Here is a 26,058-nt window from a genome sequence, read left to right as displayed (position 1 = left end):
ACCGCTGAGCCACCCAGGGATCCCCGAGGTCAATATTTTAAATGATCAAGAGAATTGCAATCGTTTTCTGAAAACAATTGCTAAGGGAAGAAAATCTTTTGTAAATTTCAGTATTAGGGGAGACAATGGTTTATAGTCTAGAAATTTGTAGAAAATCAATAAGATTGAGAAAGACTTGTTCCCATAGTCCTGGGTTCGTTCATTCATTCCTTCTTCAACCATTCACCATGTGCTTCTCAAGCTTCTATGTGCCCACACAGTGAAGAAGGATCCTCTTAGTCTGAGCAACAAGTGCATTTTGGATAAAAATAGCTTCAAGGAGACGTTAAGTATATGTACTTATGAATCCTACATAATTGATTATTTAGAGAAGTTAGGACTGGCTGAGGTTGGTTTTGCTCTCTCAGGAAATGCTCGCTCCACTTGCTTTCTGTTGCCAGGGTTGAAGAATCACTGGGGACATCCAGAAAGACATTTTGTACATTGCAAAGTCCTAGGAACACTTTTCCCAGGCAGACTGTACACATATTCCCAACTCTATTGACAGGCCCACGAAGCCTGTGGTCCTATGGAAATTGATTCTGCCCTGAGCACCGTGCAGACACTCAAGAATGAACTGCAGGATGCCAAGATGGCTGCTGTGGAGAGTCAGCTGAAACCACTTCCAGGGGAAACGGTAAGAGATATTAGAGCCCACTGCAGGGTGGAACTCTGCCTCATGTTAAGATCATGGTGAGGCATTTTTTAGAAGCTGAAGTTGATATGCCTGAATCTCACACATTTTGAAGGCAAAACCCTAGAATAGCCCCATTTTTAAGAACTGTGTTGAGATAAAGATGTCCTGGAAGGGGCCCCTAGTAATAGTTCTGTGTCTTGCTTTCCTGAAGCTTGGCTGGGGTGAACAAGTGTCTGTCACTCTTTTTCATAAACAAAACACATCCTAGTGTTTGAGGCCAGTTCTGATCCCACAGCCATTTTTTGAAAAGAATGTCTGGTGTGGCTGGAGGAGCTAGTTTTAAAAGTAGGAGTTCTAGAGTCTAGCTCTAGCTTGTATCCTCAACTAGCTGTAGACAAGTCTTGGATCTCCTCTGTGTCTCAGATATTTTATCTGTTAAATAGATAGCAATAAGGTTATAAAGGTAGACATAGATAATATTTTCAATAGTCATGTTTCGAAAAAACATTTAGTGCAAGACAACTAGGAAGGACAAAAGGAAGGTACTTTAATACAGTACAACCACCATAGCCAGTGGAATGGTGGTAACAAGCTCGCTCTAATCTGATCATGTTATAGTGCCTCTTGATGCCTATGCCAGGGTTTTCTTGGCTAAAATTTTATCAATTCTTCTCATTCGTGTGTACCACCTTTTCCACATTATTGAACATTGCTAATAAATACCACCACTTGGTAAGTATCTCATAAGCACTGTCAAGGCACATCAGTGTAATTTATCCTGATGGTACCTTGATGAGCGAGTTTTGTTAATCCCATTTTACAGCTGAGAATACAGAGGTGAAGAGGTAGTATCTGTCAGCTGATAGTAGAGCCAGGGTTTAAAGCCAAACCAACAGGACTTCACAACCCATGCTCTTGATCCTTCACATTGAGAGCTTCTACTTTGACTACTGCTGCCCTTTGGATGAACTGCAAACTTGTAGGATATAAAGAGACTTATGGAGTACCTAATTTACCATGGAACAAGTGTTCATAGGAAGCCCTCAGAAAATATTTGTGAAATCAAGCTACTGCTAATTGTAAAGATGAAACTCAGGCTCCGAGAAGCCAAGTCACCTAAGGTCACCCAGTAATGATAAAGTCAGGACTGGCTGCAGGGCCAGCAGCTTTGTAATGCAGTCCACGTGTCCATTGGCAAACTCCTGTACTCCAGGGACCCCAAGACAGGCTGACAGGACACGAATTCTGCCTTCACAGAAACCCGCTGGTCCATTAGAATACAAGAAAGCCCGTGTAATTTCTAAGGAAATTGTTTGCCCCAAAAGAATGTATGTGCTATGTTAGAACAGATTGTTGGCTTGAACATGCTGTTGGCTACAGGTTCTTTCTTATTGGAAGGCACTGCCTGTCTTGGGAAGCATGTTGTAGAGTTAAAAAATGAACACATTCTCTGATGCCTTTCTGCCTCTCACGGTATGCCTGGAGGTTCTGTTCCAAAATGTTGCCCTCATCTAGTAATCAAATAATTATTCTTACCCCGGGCTTTCAGTAACTTTGTTCTCTGAATTATTTATTCAGTTTATAAAGCAAGATGACGTGCTGTTCATGGGAAGCAAGCACTTTGCCCATTTTCATAATCTCATTTACCACGGCAAACCTCTCTTTCTATTGCATTTCCTTCTGGTTAGAACTCCTCGAAGTATAAAGATCGAAATGAACAATGTTAATGGTCCCACATGCCAGGAAGGCGGTACCGCTGGATGTCTGCCCACTTCCTGCCAAGGCATAATTAATTCTCACTAAGGATTTGTTGCAGACTTTCTAAATTAGCTTCTAAAGACATGATGCTAATAGCTACCATTTGCTGAGTACTGTCATTGATTCTCAGAACTTTCTGAGCTGAAGTATTAGGATCTCCTCAGGAAACTGAGGCATGGAGAGATTCAGCAACCTGCCCAGTCTCTGACAGCTAGCATTTGGGAGCAAGAAGCAGAGGGCAGGGGCATGAACCCAGATTTGTTTATTATGAAGGATGGGCTCTTTCCCCTCTGTCACACTATTTACTCTTAGGTGGGAAAGAACTAAGAGCCACGGTCTGACGTGCATTGTTTGTGTGCTAAGACTTCAGTGTATGTTGCCATTCTTCTAAACTGTCTTCCGCCTTGAAAACTCTTCTAGCTGGAAAAATGCGCTCAAGACCTAGGAAGTACATCCAAGGCAGTGGGCTCCTCCATGGCACAGCTCCTGACCTGTGCTGCCCAAGGCAATGAGCACTACACAGGTGAGACTCACACCTTTTGTGCTGCCCTGTGGTCAGATATAGACTGCTGGGGTGGGTGTTGGGGGTCAGCAGCTAGAGTTCATTGGTTTGACCATGAACCTGACTTTGTCTTTCAACAGCAATTTATAGATTTTTTCAAGCACTTTCATGTGCTTCATTATTGGGCTTGATACTAAGCATACAAAGAGGAATAAAATATGAATGCCCCAAATTATTTGTGGGTCACCCCTTCTAGACTCTAAGAGACTGTAATTATAGACTTCTAGGACTATCTCTGTATAACTCTTGAAATCTCACTAAATTAAAGGAATTTTTTTTTTTTAAAAGTCAAAAAGAAAAAGATGGCAACAAATAAGATGCCAGTGAAATTTGTGAAGATGGGAGGAAACATGAGTGGTAGCTGATAGAGCCAGGGAACAAAAACTAAAGATCTCCAGGGATAAGACAGTCACAAGAAACAATCTAGTATGTGCTGCAAAACCCTGAGGGATTTGAGTATTGGAGACATGAGCTATCCGTATGGACAGGAAACACCCCTAAACATGAGGCTATAAAAGATACAGATCGTATAATTATCAACTCTAGGAAAAACACCAGGTTATATAGGGAAATGTCTTCCTAGTAGGAAATAGGTATAATAGGAAGACTCTAGCTACCTAAAATGGAATCATTGAGAAGTTTCATTACAGGCCCATTACTTGGAAATAGGAAATGTGTCAGAAGAAAGCTCAAAGAGCGGAGTGGCTCTAGGAGGGGAATGGGATGGGAAGGAGTGGTTCTAGATTGTTGCTTTTGTTATACAGTAGTACTGTTTGACTTCTTAAAATATATGTTGTTACTGAAGTAAGCATCTAAAAGAGAGCTGTTAAAGTCCTAAATGTATACCTTCATGAGTTATCATACCTTGAATGCACACAAAAAAAACACCACCAAGATCAAGCAGTGGAACATTTTCAGCACCCAGATATGCTCTGTGCTCCCTGCCAATCATTATATTTCCTCCTGTCCCCCAGAGGTAAACACCCATGACTTGTAACAGCACAAGTTGACTTGCCTATTTGTAACTATGAATGGAATTGTGTAAGGTGTGTCTGTGTGTTTTCACTGCTTTCTCTGGCATTCTGATGTGCGATGCATGTGATGTAGGAAACAATTCTTTCCTTTGTGTTGCTTACTGTAATATTTCATTATGTATATATACCTGTTGGTGACTCTTTATACCATCGATGGATAAAGCTATGAGTTGTTCTAGTACATGCTATCTAGTGAACATAGATAAGCATTTTCTAAATAGATACCTAGAATGGAATTGTTGGGTCCCAGACTATGCTAATGTCCACCCATGTCCTGCCAGCCATGTGTGAACATTACAGGGTTTTTTTTTAAGAATTTTATTTTTATTTATCCATGAGAGACACACAGTGAGAGAGAAAGAGAGAGAGGCAGAGACACAGACAGAGGGAGAAGCAGGCTCCACACAGGGAACCCGATGTGGGACTCGATCCCGGGTCTCCAGGATCACACCCTGGGCTGAAGGAGGCGCTAAACCGCTGAGCCACCTGGGACTGCCCAACATTACAATTATTCACATTCTTGTCTTCACTTTTTGTTGTCAGCCAATGTTGTTAGCCGTTCTGCTGAGTGTGTAGTAGTATCGTATTTTGGCTCTAATTTGTATTGTCCTGATGAGCAATGCAATTGAGGAGTTTTTCACATATTAATTGGCCATTTGGACATTTTGTGAAGTGTCTGTTCCTGCCTTTTGCTTTTTTTTCTTTTAAAAAACAACCACCTTGAGTTACCTTTGTCTTAGTTATAGGAATTCTTCACTTATGTGTATTTTTTTTGTCTTGGGGCTTACCTTTCACTCTCAAAGCTTTTTCTTGATGAACAGATTTTTTAGAATTTTAATATAGTTCAATTTATAATGCTTTTCCTTTGTGGTTACTAACTTTGTCTTTTAAAAAAAAAATTTGCCTCTCCAAAATCATTAAGGTAATCTCTTCTATTACAGTCTAGAAGCTTTGTTGTTTTACTTCTTATACTTAGAACTGCAATTCATCTGCAGTTGGGTTTTGTATATGAGCAAAGAGGGTCCTTACTGCTTTTTCCCTTGGATATCTGTTTGACCCAGCGCCACTCACTGAAGAAATCTTCACTTTCCCAGTGGTCTTCAATGCTGCTTTGTTGCTAAGTGAAATCTACATGAAAATTGGTTTTTAATCTTTTGCTGCTTTTCCAGTAACTTAATTGCTTGTCCCTCCCTTAGTAGCACATTTTCCTAATTACTGCAATTTTTCACTATTAATATCTGGCTATGTAAGTCCTCTGACTTTGTTATTTCTCAAGTAGTGCTAACTATTCTTAGCCCTTTGTGTTTCCACATAAATTCTACAATCAGCCTGTTAGTTTCTACTCTCCTGTTTTTCTTTTTTTTTTTTTAACTGGATTTACACTGAATTAATTTGGGAGTAAGTGGCATTTTCACATTCTTGAGGTTTCTTATCTGCAAATATGGCATGTCCCTCCACGTACTTAGATTTTTCTTATAATATTTTATAGTTTTTTGCATATAGTTTGCACATTTGTTTTCATTGTAATGTACATGATATATCTCATCATTTTCAGTTTTTCTATATGCTTTTATTTAACTTGTATCTTGTGGGCATCATGTAGTTCTTTTGCAGAGGGAGAGGTTGATACAACAATCTCTTTAAAAAATTTTTTTAAAGATCTTATTTATCTGAAAGAGAGAGGGCATATGCAGGAGTGGGGGGTGCGGGTGGCAGAGGAAGAGGGAGAAGCAGACTTCCCACTGAGGAGGGAGCCCAACATGGGCCTCAGTCCCAGGATCCAGGATCATGACTGCAGCTGAAGGCAGATGCTTATCTGACTGAGCCACTGAGGCTCTTCAGTCTCTTTTCAATTGGAATATTTGTTCCATTTACCTGTAATGTAATTACTGATACATTGGAGTTTGAATCTATCCTTTTACCCTTTGTTTTCTGAATGCCTTATCTATCCTGGGCTCCTTTCTTGCCTTTCTTCAGATTCATATGTATCTGTTAGGTTCTGTTTCTCTCTCCTTGATTAGCTTGTTAGTTTTATATTCATTGACTATTCTATGATTTTTAGAAGTCTAATATAAGTTAGTATGTGTATACTTCCTGGACAGTGTAAAAGTCTTGGGACACTTGAACTCCCTTTACCTTTCTTCCAGCTCATTCTGTGTTGTCACTGTTGTGTACTATAATACAGATGTTTTAATCGTCTCCATACAGTCTCCATATTGTTTCATACAGTCAGTATCCCTTTAGATTTGCCTCCACATTTACCGTTTTCAGTGTTCTTTAATTAAGCTTACTCTCTTACCATGTGCCCCCAGCAAGGATTATTTCCTTTCTGCCTGAAGAAGTCCCCTCACTTCCTTCGTTGTGACTTTAACAGTAACAAAGTCTGTCCATTTTTGTTTGTCTAAAACTGCCTTTGTTTAGCCTTTATCTTTGGTAGAGAATTTCACTTATAAAATTTAAGGTGGTAGTTCTTTTCTGCCAGAACTTTGATGATGTTATTCCATCGTCTTCTGGCTTCCTTTATTTCTGTTGTGAAGTCAGGTGTCAGTCTCCTTTTGTGATGGTAATATGGTTTTATTTTTCCCCTCTACTAGCTTTTTAAATTTTTCAGTCTGTTTTAAAGCACTGTGCATTTAGAAGTTTTATTGGGTGTTTATTCTGCTTTGGTTTGTAGTACTGCTTGAAAATGGGATTTGTTGTCTTAGGTCAGTTTTAGAAAACTCTCATGCTCTGAATTATCAAATAGTGTTTCCACCCCAGTTTTTTTCTCTTCTCTGTAGATTCCAGTTACCATATATGTTGGGCATTTCCACTGTTTTGTGTGTCTCTTAATCTTTCTTGTACTTGCTGTGATTTTTTCTTCTCCATACTTTATCCTCCATATTCTCATTTGATCAGTCTGAAGCTCACTGTTCCTCTCTTTAGCCTCTTTAGCCATGTCTATTCTGCTTTTAACCTCTTCTTCTTTTTTTTTTTAAGATTTCATTTATTTATTCATGAGAGACCCAGAGAGAGAGGCAAAGACATAGGCAGAGGGAGAAGCAGGCTCCCCACAGGGGAACCCAATGCAGGACTCCATCCCAGGACCCCAGGACCCAGGACCCCAGGATCATGACCTGAGCTGAAGGCAGATGCTCAACCACTGAACCACCCAGGTGCCCCTTTTCTGAGGTTCTAATTTAAAATGTCCTATTTTTCAGTTTGAGAATAGCCATTTGATAGTTTTCTTAAATCCTCCTTTTTTCTGCTGATTTTCTATCTTGCCATCTAATTTCTTCAACATAGTTACCATGAGTTATTGAAAGTCCTGGTTCAATAATTCTGATGTCGGGATCACCTGTGGGCCTGAATTCCTGGTTTGTCATTTCTCTCCTCTTAGTTTTCAGCTGCTGGTCTTCCTCCTGGTGTTTCTGATATTTTTTAATTTAATGCTAGACAGTGGTATTTTAAACTAAAGAGATAGTTTGAAGCTCTGGATTGTGTTTCTTTCCCTGTGGAGGATTATTCTTTGTTTCTGGCATGTAGTGAACACCTAGGCAGATCAACATAATATGAGCAGGGACTGTGCTGGTTGGAAATTGTGCTATTTCCATTTGGTTTTACAGAGCATAGCCCTTTGTGTATCCCATAAGAACATCTGTGATGATTACCAGGGCTGTTCTCTTCCATGGGCTTATTAGAAGGGTGACTTTTAATCCTCCTATCCCCATGAGACTGCAGGAGGTTTTGCTCAGCTTCTGGGCAACAGTGTACAAATGAAGGAATGCTTTTAGGGGAAAAAGCAACCCTGTATCTGCTCCCCAACCCTGTGCTTTCTTCTTCTTCTTCTTCTTTTTTTTTTAAATCTTATCCCTCTGTGTATATTTATTACATTCAGAATAGGGACAATAGGAGCACAAAAAGGGTTCTTTAGAGTATAATACTTGCAGTAATAAGAATTTTATCCTAATAGGAGAGTAAGGGAAAGTGTAAAGAGTAAACTGGCCATCTGATCAGGGTTTTAAGAACTGCTTAGTGTTCGTTTAGCATTCAAGGAAAAGGAAAAGTATTTATAAATTCCTACAAAACAGAGGGCACATGAGAGGTACGAGTTTCAAAAATTTCTACACATTTTTGGAATCTTGCCAGATTTGGTGTAGCTGATGAAGTGACTCTTTAGCAGAAGGAAGGCTGCTTTACAGGTTGCATCATCTCATACTGATAACATCCAGGATGACAGACTGTCTAGTCTGTGTGTGAAAAGCAGCCTAGAAATAGTCCCATTTAGTTTTGGCAGGTACTGAATTGAATGGGTGGTTGGGAAAGTGGAACAGTGGTAAGTTCCAAAGGTAAAAGAAGGCTGACAAAGTGATCTGAAGAGGATTCATGTAAAAGGCAAGACATTAAGCCTGGAAAGGGCAGCTAGATCAGATAAACCAACTTAAAATCATTGAAAACTTAATCTACGAGCATGTGAAAACATAGAAGAGTTTTCATCCATGGACATGGTTTAGATTGTCTTTTAAATAGGTTGCCCTTCCTCGTGTATGCAGATAAATTGGAGGGAAACAAAGTTGAAGGCAGTGAGACCAGTGTGAAGGCTGCTGCCTTCATCCACGTGAGAGATGAGCGTGACCTGTAGCAGGAATGAAGGGATGGATTAAAAGAGAGACCTAAAAGCTGTTAGAGACTGGTCAGGAACTGGCCAGAATGGGAGTAGGGAAAGCAACGTGGACAGCTCTAAGTGTTTGGCCTGGGCCAAATGAAGATGTGTGTTTATTACCATGATGAAAACATCAGGCCATGGGCAGGTGTGGCATGGGTTAGAGTCTAGGGATGCTAGGTTCACCTGTAAATGCATTCAGTTTGAAGCATCTGTAGGATCTCCCAAGTCCAGGTGCCCATTAGGCAGCTAGGAATTTGCCTCTGGAACTCAATAGAGAAAGCTGGGCTGGAGATAACGATTTTTAATGTTAATACAATGATAATAATTGAAACTGTGGAAGAGTAGATAAGTTTGCCTGGGGGAATAGTAGAGTAAGAAGAAGGTTGTCAGATGTAACCCTGCAGAACCCAAATATTTAAGAAGAAGAAATCTAAGCAGCATTAGAAATCTTTGAAAGAAGTGAAAACATATAGAACCTTGGAGAAGAGCGAGGAAACTGGGAAAGAGATATCTCTAGAGTCAGAGAGATGGTTGCTACCCAGAAGGTCGTCTGAGAGACTTAGGAAGAAGCATCCATTGATTTTGAGGAAAACAGAGTCACTCTTCTTGTTGAAGGCAAGTGAAGCAAGTTGGCGAATAGATTGGAAGCAAGGAGAGAGCGCACATGTGGACATCTTCTCCCCAGGGCCTCAGCTCTCCTTGCATCCTCAAGGGAGGTATGCGGGATATTCAGGAGTTACATGTGAGCTGCCGACTGGCTGGATTCTAACATAGATGTGTTTTTGTTTGGCCAGGGCAGTATTCAAACTACATTTCTGCTTGGCTGAATACAGTTGTGTATAGACCCCTTTTCAGATTCTGTGTAACAGATTAAAAACCTATGTCATACCAGGTTTTTACCTTGTAAGTTTGCCAGGTGGTCTAGTGCTGTCTGTACACAACCTACATGAATGCTAATCAACAATAAGCACCATTACAGAGCATTTCACTACATCGCATATCACTGATCTATCTTCCTAAGGCTCTGTTCCTAAACATAATTTAAGGTCCAGAAGACTGAAAGTAATCTGTGTCTTCAAAGAATTGTGGTTATTCACTGGTTATTGCCACAGTGATCTGCTTTTGTATTTCCCACTGGTATTTCTGGCTTTATAATGTACCATGGACTCTAGGAACATTTTCATTTGGTGTTTGCCTGGAGACCTGACCCATATGAGTATCATCACTACCATTGAGAAGTTGCTCTGAACTGAGCTGTGTGTACAGCCATAGATGTTCATTGGGCTCCCTGGCCTCTAGTCATCTTGTTTCATTCTTTGATGGTGTAGCTTCCTCTTTTTGGAAACCTGATCCCTCCAAAGAGGATCCTTGAGGTGCCTTGAGATTTCCTAGTGAGTCCTCAGTGGAAAACACATGGGATAAATCAGCCTAAGCTTTGGCATTCAGTTCCTCTGGTTTCTGCCTTTTAAAAAATTGTCTGGCTCTATAAAAGGTTTTTCAGTAAATGATTTTTGCATAAACATGAATTTTCTAATTGTGTATGATAAATGTTTTATTCTTTCAAAGTCATATACAGCTCAAATAGAAATGGCCCCAGGAGACTGTATAATAAATGGAAAGGCAAGAGATGTCTAGAAATCACACCCAGAATTTTCAACAGAGCAGTGATCTCAGCCTCTCCTAAAGCCTGTGGGAACCGGAGGCCCCGAGGGAAAAGGCAGCAGTCTAGGCCACACAGCTAATCAGCAGCAGAGCCAGAGCTAGATGAGGTCTTAACCACATCTGGTGCCTTTCTGAGCAAGGGCATCTTTCAACTCTGTGCCAGAAGCTCAGACATAAAAAGGAATTGACTGTTCTGCTCAGCTTGTTTCTCTCCTTCACCTTCACTTTATTTATCTTTGTGTTTTCTCTCCTGAGCTTCCCCTTTGCCATAAAAAAGAAAAAAAAACCACTTTGTTTAAAATTCTTCCATCCCACATGTTCCATTCAGAAGTGCCGTGTGATAAATGGTAGATTGGCAGCTTTGTAATTTGCCCTGATTAGATTATAGAGTTACGTCCCAGCTGTGTGACTTACTAAATATTTACAGATTAGCAATCTGCAGCACTGCAGAGTTGTCTTGTTTTATGGATGGGGGGGCCTTTCACATAATTGTATTATGGTGCCTTGTCCTCAGTAAGGAGAGGACCACCTGCTGTGTCTCTGCTGACACAGCAGAAGCAACAGCTGGTGAAAGGTGGTCTCACTGGCGCCCAGAGACCATCCAGCTGAAGCCTTTGGACAAGTCACCTCAAAGCTGAGAGAGAAATAATGTGTCATTTTCATATGGTATATGTTCTAACAAAAATCCCTCATAGTGGGGCACCTGGGTAGCTCAGTGGTTAAGCGTCTGCCTTTGGCTGGGGTCATGATCCCTGGGCCCTCTGCCTCTCTTTCTGTGTCTCTCATGAATAAATAAATAAAATTAAAAAAAAAAGAATCTGTCATAATTCTCTACCCCGAAGAGCACTGTGCAGAGTCTGATCCAGAAGTTAAGGATCCTCAGATCCTAGCTCTGACACTGCCTCTGAAAGTGTGTCATGGACAAGATACCTCTCAGTGCTGGACCTCATCTAGGAAGCAGTTTGGTGAGATACGCCTTAAGGTGGGCTCTTCTGTGTTTCTCAGGGTGTTCAGATTCTCTTGTTATGAAATGCTCTGGCATTTCTAGCCTTCATCTTCTTGGGTATGCCAAGCACTGGGTACCATGTCGGGAAGATTGTGTTCATTCTGTGGGGGGTGGTGCTATAGTTTTTGAGAACTAGTTTATGTTCATAGTTTATCACCAAATCCCACCATCCTTAGAAGTGAATTTAAGGATGAATGGGCACTTCACAAAGGAGGCTATCCAGATGGCCACTAAGTGTATAAAAAAGTGCTCAATGTCATAATTCCTTAGGGATATAAGAGTTAAACCTCAGTAAGCTATAATTGCACACCCACCAGAATGGCTAAAACAAGAAGTCTGACAATAGCTAGTTTTGGCTAGGATGTAGAACAACTGGGACGCTCATACGTTGTGGTGGAGTGTATAATAGTAAAACCATTCTGAAAACTTTTTAGAGTGTCCTTTAAAGCTAAACCTGCTCTATGACAGCAGTTCAGTTCCAAGAGAAATGATTCCATCTGTCCACCTAGATGTATATATTGGAACTTTCTTGGTAGCTTTATTCATAATAGCACCAAACACAAAACAGTCCAAATGTCCATCAGCAGAGGAGTGGATAAACAAATAGTGCATTTGTGTAATGAAATACTACATAGCAAGAAAAAAGAATGAATATAACAACATGGGTGAATCTCCTAGCATTCTGGTAGCAAAAGAAACAAGACACAGAAGAATACATGCTTGAGGTCCCATCATCAAGGCATTGGAGAACTGGTAAAACTAGTCAATGGTGATAAAAAGCTACTTCTGGTATGAGAGGTTCTTGACTGAGGATGGGCACAGGTGATGGAACTCCTCTGTCTTCCATCTGGATGGTAGCTATGTGATTGTAAATGTGTAAAAATTCACTGAACTGCACATGTGGACTGTTCACATTATTGTATGTAAGTCCTGCCCCAATAAAAACAGTTGGGAAGAAAAGTGCATCTGAATAATCCCTCGGTGTACTTGATCCCCTGCACATGGTGTTTTAGGTCTGCAGACCTGCAGGGCAGAGTGTATGAGGGGAGCCAGAGCAAAGTCATTTTTAGCAAGGCACTTGTTTAGCATGTCTTAGATTGGACCAGAGCCAGTGGTATAGGCTGCTACTTTGAGAAGCATAGCAATTCAAATTTTATGAAAAGTAAGATGTCTCAGAAGGTTCTCTCCTTTCTAAGAAGCTGTGTTCTAGAGGCTTATTTTCAAGTACAGTATGACTTTTAGATGGAATCTAATAGAAAGTGTGGTGGACTTTTATCCCCAGGAGTGGCCGCAAGAGAAACAGCCCAAGCTCTAAAAACACTGGCCCAGGCTGCGCGTGGAGTGGCCGCATCCACAAATGATCCTGCAGCTGCCCATGCCATGTTAGATTCTGCTCGAGACGTGATGGAAGGCTCAGCCATGCTCATCCAAGAAGCCAAGCAGGCCCTGATTGCCCCTGGGGATGCTGAGAGTCAGCAGAGACTAGCCCAGGTGAGGCCCAGAATTGGCAATTATGATCGTCAGTAAGGTGGTCATGTTCACAGGCTGTCGTCCCCTGGGCATTCTTTCTCTGGTGTGAACATTTTTCAATCAGTGGGTATTTTCAAAACCTCCCAAAGTGCTATGCCGATGCTGGCCATACACAATACCCACTTCTATAAATCTTGCTTGGTACTCCCCATAATAGATCTGCTTAATTGAGTCAACAAAGAGTATGGGGGGGGGGGGGCTCTGTTGAAATTTGTCCTTGGAACTTTGGGAGCCAGGACACAGCAAGTTTGTTTGGGATCCGTATATGCTTAAGTATATTCCTCTTCCTAGTTTGGGAGGGGAGGTAGATATACTTAGTCTGGTCAAAGTTTTATACTCGCTCTACTGCCTCTTTGAATGAGTCTTTGCCAGCCTAATGAAACTAGCGGGCTAGAGACCATCTAGGCAAAGTTCTAGACCAGAAGCTGGGAACATGGTTTAGGTTAAAGGAAATGACACAGCCCACTTCCAAAGATCTTACCCTTTACCTGAGGACTCTGAAGAGTGCAAATGGTGAGCCCTCATACGTCCTAAAGAGGCAGCATGTGGGCAACTCCCAGGTTGGTCTGGAAGCCACCTGCTCTTGGGTGGGGTATGGTATGAGTGTGATGGCACCAGAGTGTCACAGAGAGAATCATACCTAACTCTGACCTGAGGAACTCAGGGTCTCCTTCCATTTCTGTGTCCCCAACAGGGCTCTCAAGAAGGGAGCCCTTTCTATCCTCTTGGTGGTGGCTATCTTTGTTGTAGAACCTGATGTAATATTGGAGACTTTTGTGTTTGAGTCACATAGTTGTGCTTAGCCCGATGCTGGGGTGCATGTAAGGTGTACCGTATCACTGTGCCTGACCCTTTGCCAAGACAGAATGTTAACCCCAGTGAGAGGCCCTGATGAGGTGATTTAATGGTAAATGGTGTCAGCTGGATGCTGGCAGATAATTTCCCCATCCTTTCCAGCTCTGCATACTGTCACTGCTGGTTCCACACACATCTGCAACACTGTTTGCACCGAAACTGCTCTCTTACTGAGCTTTTCTCCCTCTGTGTATTCAGGTGGCCAAAGCCGTCTCACACTCCTTGAATAACTGCGTGAATTGTCTCCCTGGACAGAAGGATGTGGACGTGGCCTTGAAGAGCATTGGCGAGTCCAGCAAGAAGCTGCTTGTGGACTCGGTGAGAGGTTTTGCAGTGAGAAGGGGCATCTGGGGGACTGGGCTCACTTGAGGTGTGAGAGGGAATCTTCTCCCTTCTGTGGGATCTCTGAAGAGCGAACCTGTTTCAGGAATCCTGTTTTGTCTCCCAGTTTCCCTTTCCTTATTTTGCTTTGCCATCAGCAAAGTTCCTAGGTGTTTACTTTTTCTTTGAGTCCTTGTTGCTGTTGGCGCTCTGGTCATCCCAGTGAAAACAGGAAAGGTGGGTATGCAATCATGTGACTTAATACCAGGACATCTCTGGTGATGACAGTCAGCTGGTGGAGGGACATGTGTTTCCAAGACGTTAGAGTGAATAGCCTAAGGAATCTACTTGCTCTTGGAGCTTGTTCCATGTTCTGTGAGCCCCTTTCAGCGGCAGGCTCGGACTCATTTCTTCTCTGCCTGGTGCCAGGAACATACCAGGTATGCAAGCAGAGTACATGATATGACTAATAGAGCTTAGCTTCACTCTCTGGAACTCCCACCAATGACACTTCTGATCCACCCAAAAGCTATGTTAGCAAAGGTTACTAAAAATTGATGGCTCTTAGTTTGGAAGAATAGGATTTGACATTTAAAGGCATCTGTCTTTTTATTTCTAGAAAGCTAAACCTTTGAGAGGTTCCATCCAAAATGGAGTGGTAGCTCAGAGCATGGATCCTGGAGTCAGACTGCCCAGGTGTGAATCCTGGCTCTGCTACTGAGGGGCCTGTAGCCCCCTCAGGTGGATTTTTAAATCCACCATGTCTAGCACTGAATAGGTGTTGAGTAAATTTAAGTGAATGAAATAATGTCTGTATGTTAAAGGTCAGACTTAACAGAAGTGGGCTCAGACCACCCAGAGTCTTTGAATCAAGATGATTCAGCAGTGCATCCCTGGAGTTTTTCCCTCCACAGGACCTTCCTTCATTTCCCTGATTCGAAGTAAAATGTCTTAAGGGGTTTGCCTTTTCTCTCCGTTGCAGTTACCTCCCAGCACGAAACCTTTCCAGGAAGCCCAGAGTGAACTAAACCAAGCAGCGGCTGATCTGAACCAGTCTGCTGGGGAAGTGGTCCATGCCACCCGGGGCCAGAGCGGAGAGCTGGCCGCAGCCTCTGGAAAGTTTAGTGACGATTTTGATGAATTCCTTGATGCTGGCATTGAGATGGCAGGCCAAGCTCAGGTGAGTGTGGCGATAGCTGACTAGAGTTGACGCTTGCCTGTCTATTCTGGTAGACCATCTGCCCTCAAGGCCAAACAAATAGGAACTGGGCAAACAAATAGGAAACCTGTCAGCAGGTCACACTGTTGTGTTTCCTTTGCTGCTTAGAAAGCTCTGACCTCACAGGACTGGCATTCCTAAAGATGTGTGAAATGCTTCTTAGAGATGAGGGATAACTTTTCCCACGATCACCCAGCAGGATTCATGGTTTCCTTAAGCTTTTTGGAGGGAGGGCAGCTCTGTGTCCTCTACTTCATATGTGGTATAATATAGTAAAAAAAAAAAAAAAAAAAAACCCGTGGTTTTGGGGTTCATTGGGCCCATTTGAGGGAACCATGTCTAATACCAAGTGTCAAATGATTAAAAATTACCTCCTTGAGATGAACAGATAAACCCATTATTCAGAACAAGGGGACATGACTGGTCTGGTGTCAGCTCGCAGAGCTGTTTTTTCTTAGCTCCTGTGAACTCCCTAAAGGAGACTCCCACAGTGTGTCTTGCTGTGTTATCTACACATGGTTGTTTCTCAGACAGGAAGTAAGCCAAGTGAGAAATGTGTCTTTCCCTGAGTCAGGAACTTCTGGCGGGGGGGTGGGGGGGGGTGGTGCGTGGCAGCAATCAGCTCTGAATATCTAGACAGTGCCGGTCATTTGTGCCAGGCTGAGATGTGTGAGCTTCTTGACAACTCCAGCATTGTTAGGCAAGATGCTGGAATCCTGGCCTGGTCTGTGCACTGGGGCACTTGTGATCTCCTTCCCTCCCCCACGTTTAATGCTTGCACTTGTGAGACTGCACAGCTCTTGGCTGACCCACTTGGGGATGGATTTCTGTCCTGTTGTGTGCATCTTGGTCTGGATATCTGTTTGGGGAAGGGTAGTTGCTGGGCGGTGTCTCTACCAGTTAGGCATCTGCAGACGAATTGGGCTTTAATGCAGTCTCTATAGATAACTTGCTTCCATTTCAAGATGCTTCTCCTAGCTCTCTGAATGCTGCCCTAATTACTCTGCCTCCTTTTGACTTTCCAGACGAAAGAAGACCAGATCCAAGTGATAGGAAACCTCAAGAATATCTCTATGGCATCCAGCAAGCTGTTGTTAGCTGCCAAGTCTCTATCTGTAGATCCAGGAGCCCCCAATGCAAAAAATCTCCTGGCAGCTGCTGCAAGGTAAGAGTGGAACAAAACGTGCTTTCATGTGTGGTTAAAGAATGTCAGCGTGTGAGAAATAGGCCTGACATCCTGCTGCTTTTGCTGAGCAAAGATGTGCTGTTTTTATGTTGTCAGAGGCAGAGTCGCAACTCTGACATTTGATTAAACTGGCTCATCTTCATGTGATTTCCCCCACTAAATATGTTTTCTGTCTTCTCTTATAGCCTTTCAGCTTGCTTACACTTAAGGCTGCTATTGATTTATAAACAGGATGGCACAAATGGATGTTTTTAAAGGAGTGTTGTATCTTTCAGATGATGAAAGTAATATGTGCTCACTGAAAGAAATCAGAAAATCCAGAAAAGTATTAAAAAAAAATTCATGACACCCAACGAGCCATTCAACATTTCTGGAGCACTTACTGTGTGCCTGGCCTCAAGGTTAATTAGAGGAATTTAAATGTATCCTATTTGTCACATGTAGAAAGGTTCCAGTTTAGGATGAATGGGGTAGTGGTGGGAATAAATTGTTTTGGGAAATATATTAAAACATGAATCCAAGCTTTGGGTGGTACCAGTGTCCTCCTTTCCTGTTGTTTTCACCTGAGGAGGCAGTTAATACAATACAATGTCTGCTCCGGGGCCACTCAGGCAATTAAGTTCAATAAGTAGTGATTGAATGCTGGTATGTGGAGAAACTGCAATGACAGCCTGGGAAGATTTTGTATTAGCAATCCCACATTCGTTTTCCTGAACCAAGAGGGCGTAGGATGTTTTATGTTTCTCTGGTGCTGTAGGCATGTTTTCTTAGCACTACTTGACATCACTCTATATATAGGAAAGCTAACAGCAGTCAGAGATGAAGTGTGGGTAATAAGGATATATAGCGCATTTGGAAACCTTTTCAAAATGATCAGTGATTTTTAAAATGCATAGCTTGAATTCTACTTTTCAGGTTTTTTTTTTTTTTAACTTGATTTTGCTTGTTTGCTTGCTTTTTTTTTTTCCTGTCTTTCTCTCCCCTGGGTGCTCAATGGCTGTCTTTTTGAGTTAAGTTCAGAGTCAGGAGACCTGAATTCTAGTCCAGGCTTTAATGTTTGACATACTTGAGATACATTGATTGGATTTCTCAACCTGTCTCAACTTTCCCATCTGCAAAATGGGTATGGGTGCTACATCATCTTTAAGTTCTAAGTTCTTGTTAGTTCTCAGTACACAAGATATCTTTGTGCTTATGGTTAAAACTGGTCTGTGGTCCCCTTTTGCCTGGAGTGCTATTTTATGTATGTATATAAGTATGTATGTATTTATTTGCAAGTGGTAGGGGGTGGAATTAGATCATTTTAGAGCAGGTCCCTTGGAAACAATTGAGTTTCTGTAGCTATTCCTAGGTGTGTATACTTAAGCTTTGAACAATAGCAAGAGCCACTAGGAGATTGGAAAAATCTCCCATCCCCCTGCCCCCATCTTATGCTTTGTGACTGTGCCAGTGTGTGCCCTCCGAGGGGTGGGGGCTGAGGAAGGAGGGGTGATGGCTTGTCTATTGAGCAGCTGTTTCTCATATAAAACCCTTCCTCGATTCCTCTTTTTCCTACAAACAGCCTTTGGATAAGGCAATTGATGTTTCCAGGTATCTAAACTCAGATGTTTTTCATTATCTTCAATTTTGTGCATCATTTCAAAATTACAGTTGCCAACTTAGAACTCACTGTTCACTCTCTGAAATCATGGAAGAAGGGGAAAGTGTAAACTGGCCTTTCGAAAGCCAGGTAAGGGAGGAAACACAAGCCCTGACAGAAAATGGCTGGTAGCACAGCTCTGTGAGTGTCTGAAGGCCCCCTGGTGGTGACATTGAGGAAGGGGCCTGGAGACAGGTGACGCTTCCTGTGCCTCTGTCCTGGCTTTCAGCAATTGACTGGCAGTTCCAGCCTGATGATTTCACAGCCAAGTACGTCCTTAAAAATTATCACATGAAATGCTTGTCTCAGGACAGAACTGTTGCCAGAAGATCCTGGCACATTCTCCTTCGTTTCTTGGCCCATGTTGGGAAGCTCTGCTCCTTGAGGTGGTTTCCCAGTGGAAGCTCCAAACAGGTCCAGTGAGTCAGGCAAGCTGCTCTTCAGAGGTGAAGCTCTCTGCACAGCTAGGATGCATTCATTCATTCATCTGGCAGATTTTTATCACATGCCCGAAATAGGCTAGGCCCATCACTGGGTACTGGGCAGGCCCACACTGTGATGAGACAGAGATGGCTCTGTGGTGTTAGGGCAGGGGAAGCGCATACATTCACACAGCATGCTCCCCTCATTTCATCTGGACACCGCGGCAGCCCTGCACATGAGCACCCTTGGAGTGGCAGGGATCTGACTGCCATTGACTCTCATCTACAGTCCCACTGCCCTCTATTCCTGAGACAGCCAAGCCCTGCCTGTGCTTCCTGTGGATGGCCCCCAGAGGCCCCGGGATGCCATTGTCGGGACCTGGACCAGTATAGCCCATCATTGTCTCCTATGTCAGCAGATTTGAATCCTTTGTTCTTGACAGTCGCCATGTTCTTCCTGCTCTGAAGCAGCTGAGTATCCCCTTTCCCTCTGCTGTTCATTCTGTATCAGAGCCCAGGTACATTTAAGGAGTGCAGTCCTTTGGTTTCTGGTACTTAGTGAGGACGAAGCATATTGAGTGCCCAGCTTGTTTGTCTTCTTCCTGTGTAATTGTTGAGCTCTGGCTCTCTTCTGATGAGTTACGTAGAGCTGGAGACTCCTTGCCAGCTATTCCTCAGCTTTTTCCCTGGCCAGGGGCTGGCCTGATTCTCCCTAAACTTAGTCAAAGAAATAGAAAACCAAGGTGCAGTTGCAAAAAGGAGGGAGTGGCCTACCCCTGAGCACCTCCTCTGCATCACTGCTCACACAACAGTCACGCTGGCCCAGAAGGCCTCCCTGGCTGAGAAGTCTTCATGCCCATGGCTGCCAGCGTTGGGACCCAGACAGTTTTTGAGCTACTTTGTCTCCTGAGGGTTCCCTAGAATTTTGCAGGTGATTCCTCTTCCTGGGCTGCCCTTCGTTTTGAGGTTCCTACCAAGAAGATTTCCTCCTGTCTCCTAAGATGGTGAAAAAGAATGACCCAGCAAGCAGCACTTCCACACTACAGAACAGAAAAATATAAACTAGGTTGTCTCTTGGTCTCCTCTAGAATGTTGTCTTCCTTTTATCCAAATCAGTCCCTCACTGGCTTTTCCTATTGTTGCGGTGCACATTGAGCTCTCCCATGCTGAACCTGTGCCCTCTGTCTGTGCTCCCAGCAAGCCCAGAATGTATCTGTCAGGCATCTTGGAAGTTCGGGATCCCGTCTGACAACCTACCGCCTTCACTGCTTCCTTTGGCTTACCTTCTTTGTGCCTTATCTGTTCATTATCCTGCCTCTCCAACCAACCAGATTGTAATCACCTTGCTTTCCTAGAGAGACAAACTATATTATTTTTTAATTCCCATACCGTGTACAGAGTAGGACCCAGGGAATACACGTGGGTAGAATTTGGGGTGCTGTTTTTTTTTTTTTTTTTGCCTGCATAAGGAGGCTCTCCCTTGAGGAAGGGAAATGTCTGATATCAATGTTTTCCCCACCAAGCTCCTTAACAGATGATTTATACTTAACAGATCATCAAAAGCACAAATTAGTTGACCTTCTTCTCTCACCCCTCATCCATTTCCATATCTATTGAGAATTTCCCTCCAGAGCTCCCAAACTAGTTGAGTCAATTCAGTCAGAATCTTTGAACGCTAAACAATTTGTACGTTAGAAAGCCCTTTTTAAGATCTAAGGCCGATTTAAAAAAAAAAAAAACAAGAGAGTGGCTGGATATGCCTAGATAGATAACAAAACACAAGAAAACACTACTTCTGGATGGGGGAATTACTTTTAACTTTTTTGTATTAAAAAAAAAACTTGTGTAGCTTTAATCATTTAAAAAAAAACTGTGGAAAAATATTTTAAAACTGCTGTTCAGGCTTATTTAGATTCATATAGAACTGAGGAGGATACTCTCTTTGGGTCTCTCTTTGTGACAATGTAAGTTGACCAAATCATAATTTTTATTCGATTTACCTAAATTTTTCTATTTATTTTTTTAAAGATTTTATTTATTCATGAGAGAGAGAGAGAGAGGTAGAGACACACAGGCAGAGGGAGAAGCAGGCTCCATTCAGGGACTTGATCCTGGGTCTCCAGGATTAGGCCCTGGGCTGAAGGTGGCGCTAAACTGCTGAGCCACTCTGGCTGCCCTAAATTTTTCTATTTAAAAATAAAATTACTTTAAAAATATTATAAATCTCACATTTGGTATGTTGTTCTGTCATTTTTTTTTCCTGAGTATATATGTTTGTAAATTTTGTTTTACTTAACTGTGAACCATGAGTATTCTTCTGTGGTAGGAATATACTATGCATTATGACTTTTAATGGGCACCCAGAATAGCATTGTAGGCTATGTATTTATTTAATCAGTCCTTTGTCATTGCATATTTGGGTCGCCTCTAATCCTTTGATTTTACAACCAACTGCTATAGTTTGAAACATAAAAACACTATTTTTCATTGTCAAATCTACGTAACCTCTTGCCTCTGGGCCACTTATTTTATTATTGTCTATCTCATCCAGACTCTAAAATGAGTTATGAGGATAAATAATACCTAAATCATGCTCCCTAGTCATGGATCACTATTACCCAAGTGACTCATTCAGACATCAGTGCTGTGCTGGCACTTTTATGGATTGTCTAACCACAAACTGCTAGTCTTTTGAGGTTTTTTTACTCCCAAGTTTTTATTTGAAAATTTTTCACATCTAAAAAATAGTTTAAAAATGACGACAATAAGCAGCTATAAAGTCTCTGGATTCTCCAGTTATAAACAGTTTTTAATGGAAAAATCCTTATGTAAAAACTAGATTTTAAAAAATGCAGATACACAGGAAACATTGAAAGAAATAAACTAAATGGAACACTGGTGTGATACGTGGAAATATCCTTATGTGTTGTGTCATCACTGTTGAGGGCATTTGGCTCCCTTCGTACATGAACATCACATATGCCAGCCTGCCCCCTCGGAGGTGTGTCTTGAAGCCTATCACATGGAACAAGGCCCTGGACTCTCTGAGGGACCCCTCTAGAGAATATATCAGGGACTACACCCTCCAAGATACCCAGAATTGTCCTGCTATCTCAGTTGTTACTGTTTTGCTTTCCACCACAAAGAATCCAGTGCTGCTCTGACACCTTAATTAAGCACTTTGCTCCAAATAAATGAATTGCTAGAGTGAATCTTACAAAAACTATTTTGGGATTCTTTCTTGAGTTCAGGAATGTTTTTCTTCTTCCCATCCTCCTTAGCTAAATTTAAAATTCAAAGCAGTATCTCCTCATCAAATAATTAAGCTGATTGCCTTTGTACATTGGCAACATCATTTTCCATCTAATTTGATATTCTGTGGGAAGCTGCAAAGCCAATTTAATAAAATGAGGCCTCTTTTATATCAGGCAGCGCTAATGATTAACAGCAAGTGTGCTCGATCTTGTTTTTGTTTGTTTTATTTGAAGTTGCAGGTTAGCTGCAGTGGTTAGGATCTATGAATAGAGGTGAGGGCCCTGCCGGAATATAGACAAGTTATGATCGTGCTGAAAAATGGTTACAGGTCTGGCTTTGGAGTCGGAGAGTCATGGGTTCAAGTGTGGTTTTTGCTTCTTATTTGTAGCATCCCCTTAGAAAATTCTCTCCTATCTCTTGGTTTGTTGTGTTTTTTTTTTTTCCATTTCTAAAACACAAGAGTATTCAATTTTAAGAATATAAAAAAACCTGTGGTATTGGCAAAGGATTAGACGCATAGGTCAATGTAACAGAGTCCAGAAGTAGACCCACATAAACATGGCCCAGGGATTGTCAACAAAGTTACAAAAGCAATGCAATGTAGAAAGAATAGCCTTTTAAATGAAGGGTGCTGGAATAAGTGGACTTACATAAGCCACCCCATACCCACAGAAAAAGAACCTGGGCCCATATTTCACACCTTATACAAGAATTAACTCAGAATGGACCATGACTTTCTAAATGATCTGTAGTCTAACCTAAGCAGGAGTTAAGCAGAGGCTGCTTAGGAGAGGTGGAATCCTTGCCAATAGAGAAAAAACTCTGAGCTGCCTCCCAAGTTCTAAGAAGAATAGACACATATATAAAATCATGAGTCTCTAATTCCTATTAATGTTAAAAGAGCTGTTTTAAAGATAATTTGGGGATAGCTTCTAGGAACTAGCAAATCATGTAGAATTTCATGGAAAGAAGAGATTTTAAAATCATGAGCAGTTTATTGTATGTATGCCTGCTATGTTTTAAAATATATAAAACATTCCAAGCTATACAAAAGCTATCCAAAATAGCCTCAGATCATCTTATTCCTTATGGGTTGCTAATGAAGGATATTTAAAAACAGTGTTAATAGGATCTCTTTGCTATTTGCAACTTTGTTGTGAATTCTTTCCTAAGAATATATTAAAAGATAGTCATACTTTCCTAAAAGAACCATTAGTACCCTTTAAAGGGAAACCAAATGAGTAATCACAGGCAAAGTGGGGACACTCATTCTGTCTTTGCTGGTTGTGGTTTATTTTTGGTTGTTCAGAGCCGGGTCGAAGAGCTCCTATGGGGACCTCAGCCTTTATAGTGAATTCCTTGTATTTCTGGTGATCTTACAAAACATTGTTTGGGAAATTACTGTTGATCTTTACAAAATAAAATAAAACAAAAACTCTTTATCTGTTTCTGTTACAGAGCTGTGACAGAGAGTATCAATCAGCTCATTACTCTGTGCACCCAGCAAGCTCCAGGCCAGAAAGAATGTGATAATGCTCTGCGGGAGCTCGAGGTAGGTTCCTAGAAAGGTCACTGGGATTTAAGAGGGTTTGACTCTATCCTTCCCAAAAGGGTCAGTTTCTTCTCCTCTGTTTTTGCCTTATATCCTTACTGGAAAACTACTGGGAACCAAAGTTTTAATCCTAGTGGAAAGATATTAAAGATTTGGTGGAATTGTCTTATCATCTCTGCTTCCCCTTTTACCACTAGGATGAGAGTTATTTTGTTAAAGGCCTCTATTTCAAATAGGAAGAGGCCTGGGTGTAGGCTGAAGATGAGCAATTTCTACCTAAAAAGTTTTGGAGTCATTGTGTTGGGGCAGTTGGGAGAAGCCAGGATAGATGTTCTTTTTGAATAAAATGATTTTCCCATATGTTTTATTTTAGTCACTGTAGGGGGCACATTAGTGGAAACCTAGGAATAACACTTAACTACACAATCAAGGTGACTATGCGACCTGTAGTGGCCCAGAACACAGTGTGCATGCTTTTCAATTTACATTCATACTTAAGGTTTATTTATAATGGAAAATTCGTCTGTGCCCACAGGATGTATGCGGTAAACAGAAAATCAGTGTACCCACTTGTATGCAAAGCAGTCGTAACCAGTACAGGTTGTATTGAAATAGCCAAATAGATATCTCAGTAGATACAGATTGGTTGTGCCTGGCTTACCTTTAGTTTTCTGGATGATTAGCACGGGAATACCCACCATGCCAGAGGGGGTCTGATTGCAGCTTTTGAAGGGCTTGATTGAGGCCCTGTCTGCTGGTGGCTATCGGCCAGTGTGCACAGCTGGAGGCAACAAGAGGCTTGTTACCACAGGACTCAAGCATTCTGAAAACAGTGGAGGCTGTTTCCTATGTTGGGCTAATTACTATCCTGTCCTGGTCTGTTCACATTCACAAGCATGATATGTGGGCTTTTGGTCTAAATCAAATCTATAGGCCCAGATACAAAAACTCTGTCCTTCAATGGTACCCTTGGTTGCCAAAATCATGACTCTTTCAGGACTGTTACTAAAACCATTTTGATTGTGGGAAGGGTGGGAGGAGGTTCTTCAGTGAAATGAACTCCTTTATGCTGCCTTCTTTCCTGAGATCCTTAACTTCTTAACTCAGCAGTTTCCACCATGACCTCCCCCAATCCTTGGTAACTCAAATGACTGTGTCTTTTTGTTGACTGTGCCCCAAAAGCTGCTGGGTCCTGGTGGACACACTCACTCACTGGGGAGAAGGTTGGATGGCTCCCCTGGCAAATTCCCTCATACATGACTGTTAGAGATGTTGCAACATATGACCCAGAGAGATTTTTGGTGGACTAGAGACGATGGGGCAAGCCCCATACCCTGCTACTCCTAAAGAGGACTGAATATTTTCTGTACTTTTTAAATTAAAAACAAATGAACCATCCCAGTGGGCAATTTGGGGGTGTTACCTTCTTTCATGCCCATGCATTAAAAGATTCCAGAATTGAAAACTGAGGGGTCTCTTCACGTAGAAATAAGTTAACATATCCTTGAAAGGTAAACTCCTCAGAGTTACCCAGCAGAGAAATCATGCTAGTTGACCATTGCCTTGCATTAGCTTTTAGATTTTCTTAAGGAAAAAAAAAAATCTCTCCCTTTTGTGGATACCATGCTTCTCCTTCACATTTGTAAACAGGAGATTCTCTGTCGAAGCTAACCTGAGACATCCTCCTCCCTGCCATCAATGTTAATGTTGGTAGGAGGAAATCTGAAGTCACACATAAAACCCTCTAAATTCCTCTCAAGGATGTGGATAAATGAATGATCATGACCAGGATGCTATATGTAGAGTGCAAGCGAATAGTTAGTATTTTACATTGAATTTCTCTTGTTCTGTAACACTTGCTTGCTCTTTAAGTTGTGTTTTCCTTCTGTAGACTGTCAAGGGGATGTTGGACAATCCTAATGAACCTGTCAGTGACCTCTCTTACTTTGATTGCATTGAGAGTGTGATGGAAAACTCCAAGGTAAGCCTGTCTATGCTATTAATGTTCTCCTCATTGTGGGGAAAAATCTAGACCTGCTCCACGTGCATCTGCCTATGGCGAGTCTGTGTGGCTGCATCTATTACAAAGCCTGACTCTGGCGCCCTTTGCTTAGATGTTTCTCAAACTTGACTGTGCATCAGAATCACTTAGAAGTCTTGTTAAACGCAGACTGCTGGACCTTACCACTGAGTTTCTGATCCAGTAGATCTTAAGTGGGGCTGAGATTGAACATTTCTGACAAGTCCCCAGATCCCTGCCATGCCATCCAGAAGTAACACCTCGAGATTCAGTGCTTATACCATGTCATAGATGAGTCTTACTGTAAATCAAGTCATAGATTTATTTCTCTTGGGACTGAATTCCAAGGGAAAGCTCATCAGTGGCGTTGGCTTTTATAAGACCCTCTCATGTATTCTTTCTGCCATCTATTAATGGCATCATTCTCAAGGGAATTGAAAAATTGGGGGTTCTTCTGGGAGGTGGGAAGAATGAGAAGATGTAAATATTGCAATGGTTTGTGTCCTGCCAAATCTTAACCTTGCTCAATAATATCTTATTTCTTCATGTTTACTTTGATGTGGGTAGCAATTGAGGGTGGTGAGACTAAAAAGATTCCTTAATGGAGCAATAATGATTTATTTTTTAAGTCAAGAAACACCTATGATGGCAATACCCAAGTTTTTTTTTTTAATTTTATTTATTTATTTATTTATTTATTTATTTATTTATTTATT

General features: G+C 41.7%; 1 protein-coding gene across 11 annotated transcripts in view; it reads left to right on the top strand.

The window, feature by feature from the left end:
* TLN2 (talin 2) overlaps positions 1-26,058 on the top strand; it is a 423,602-nt gene that overhangs the window by 303,002 nt on the left and 94,542 nt on the right. For all 11 annotated transcript variants that reach the window (XM_055319645.1, XM_055319651.1, XM_055319650.1 and 8 more), the window contains 8 exons: positions 548-676; positions 2,855-2,957; positions 12,626-12,834; positions 13,927-14,046; positions 15,032-15,229; positions 16,294-16,433; positions 23,229-23,322; positions 25,214-25,303. In XM_055319645.1, coding sequence (XP_055175620.1) covers positions 548-676; positions 2,855-2,957; positions 12,626-12,834; positions 13,927-14,046; positions 15,032-15,229; positions 16,294-16,433; positions 23,229-23,322; positions 25,214-25,303 — 1,083 coding nt within the window. The remainder of the gene's footprint in view (positions 1-547; positions 677-2,854; positions 2,958-12,625; positions 12,835-13,926; positions 14,047-15,031; positions 15,230-16,293; positions 16,434-23,228; positions 23,323-25,213; positions 25,304-26,058) is intronic.

This window comes from Nyctereutes procyonoides, unplaced genomic scaffold (assembly GCF_905146905.1).
Source record: "Nyctereutes procyonoides isolate TBG_1078 unplaced genomic scaffold, NYPRO_anot_genome, whole genome shotgun sequence".
Taxonomy (NCBI): domain Eukaryota; kingdom Metazoa; phylum Chordata; class Mammalia; order Carnivora; family Canidae; genus Nyctereutes; species Nyctereutes procyonoides.
This window is presented reverse-complemented; position numbering and strand designations above follow the sequence as displayed.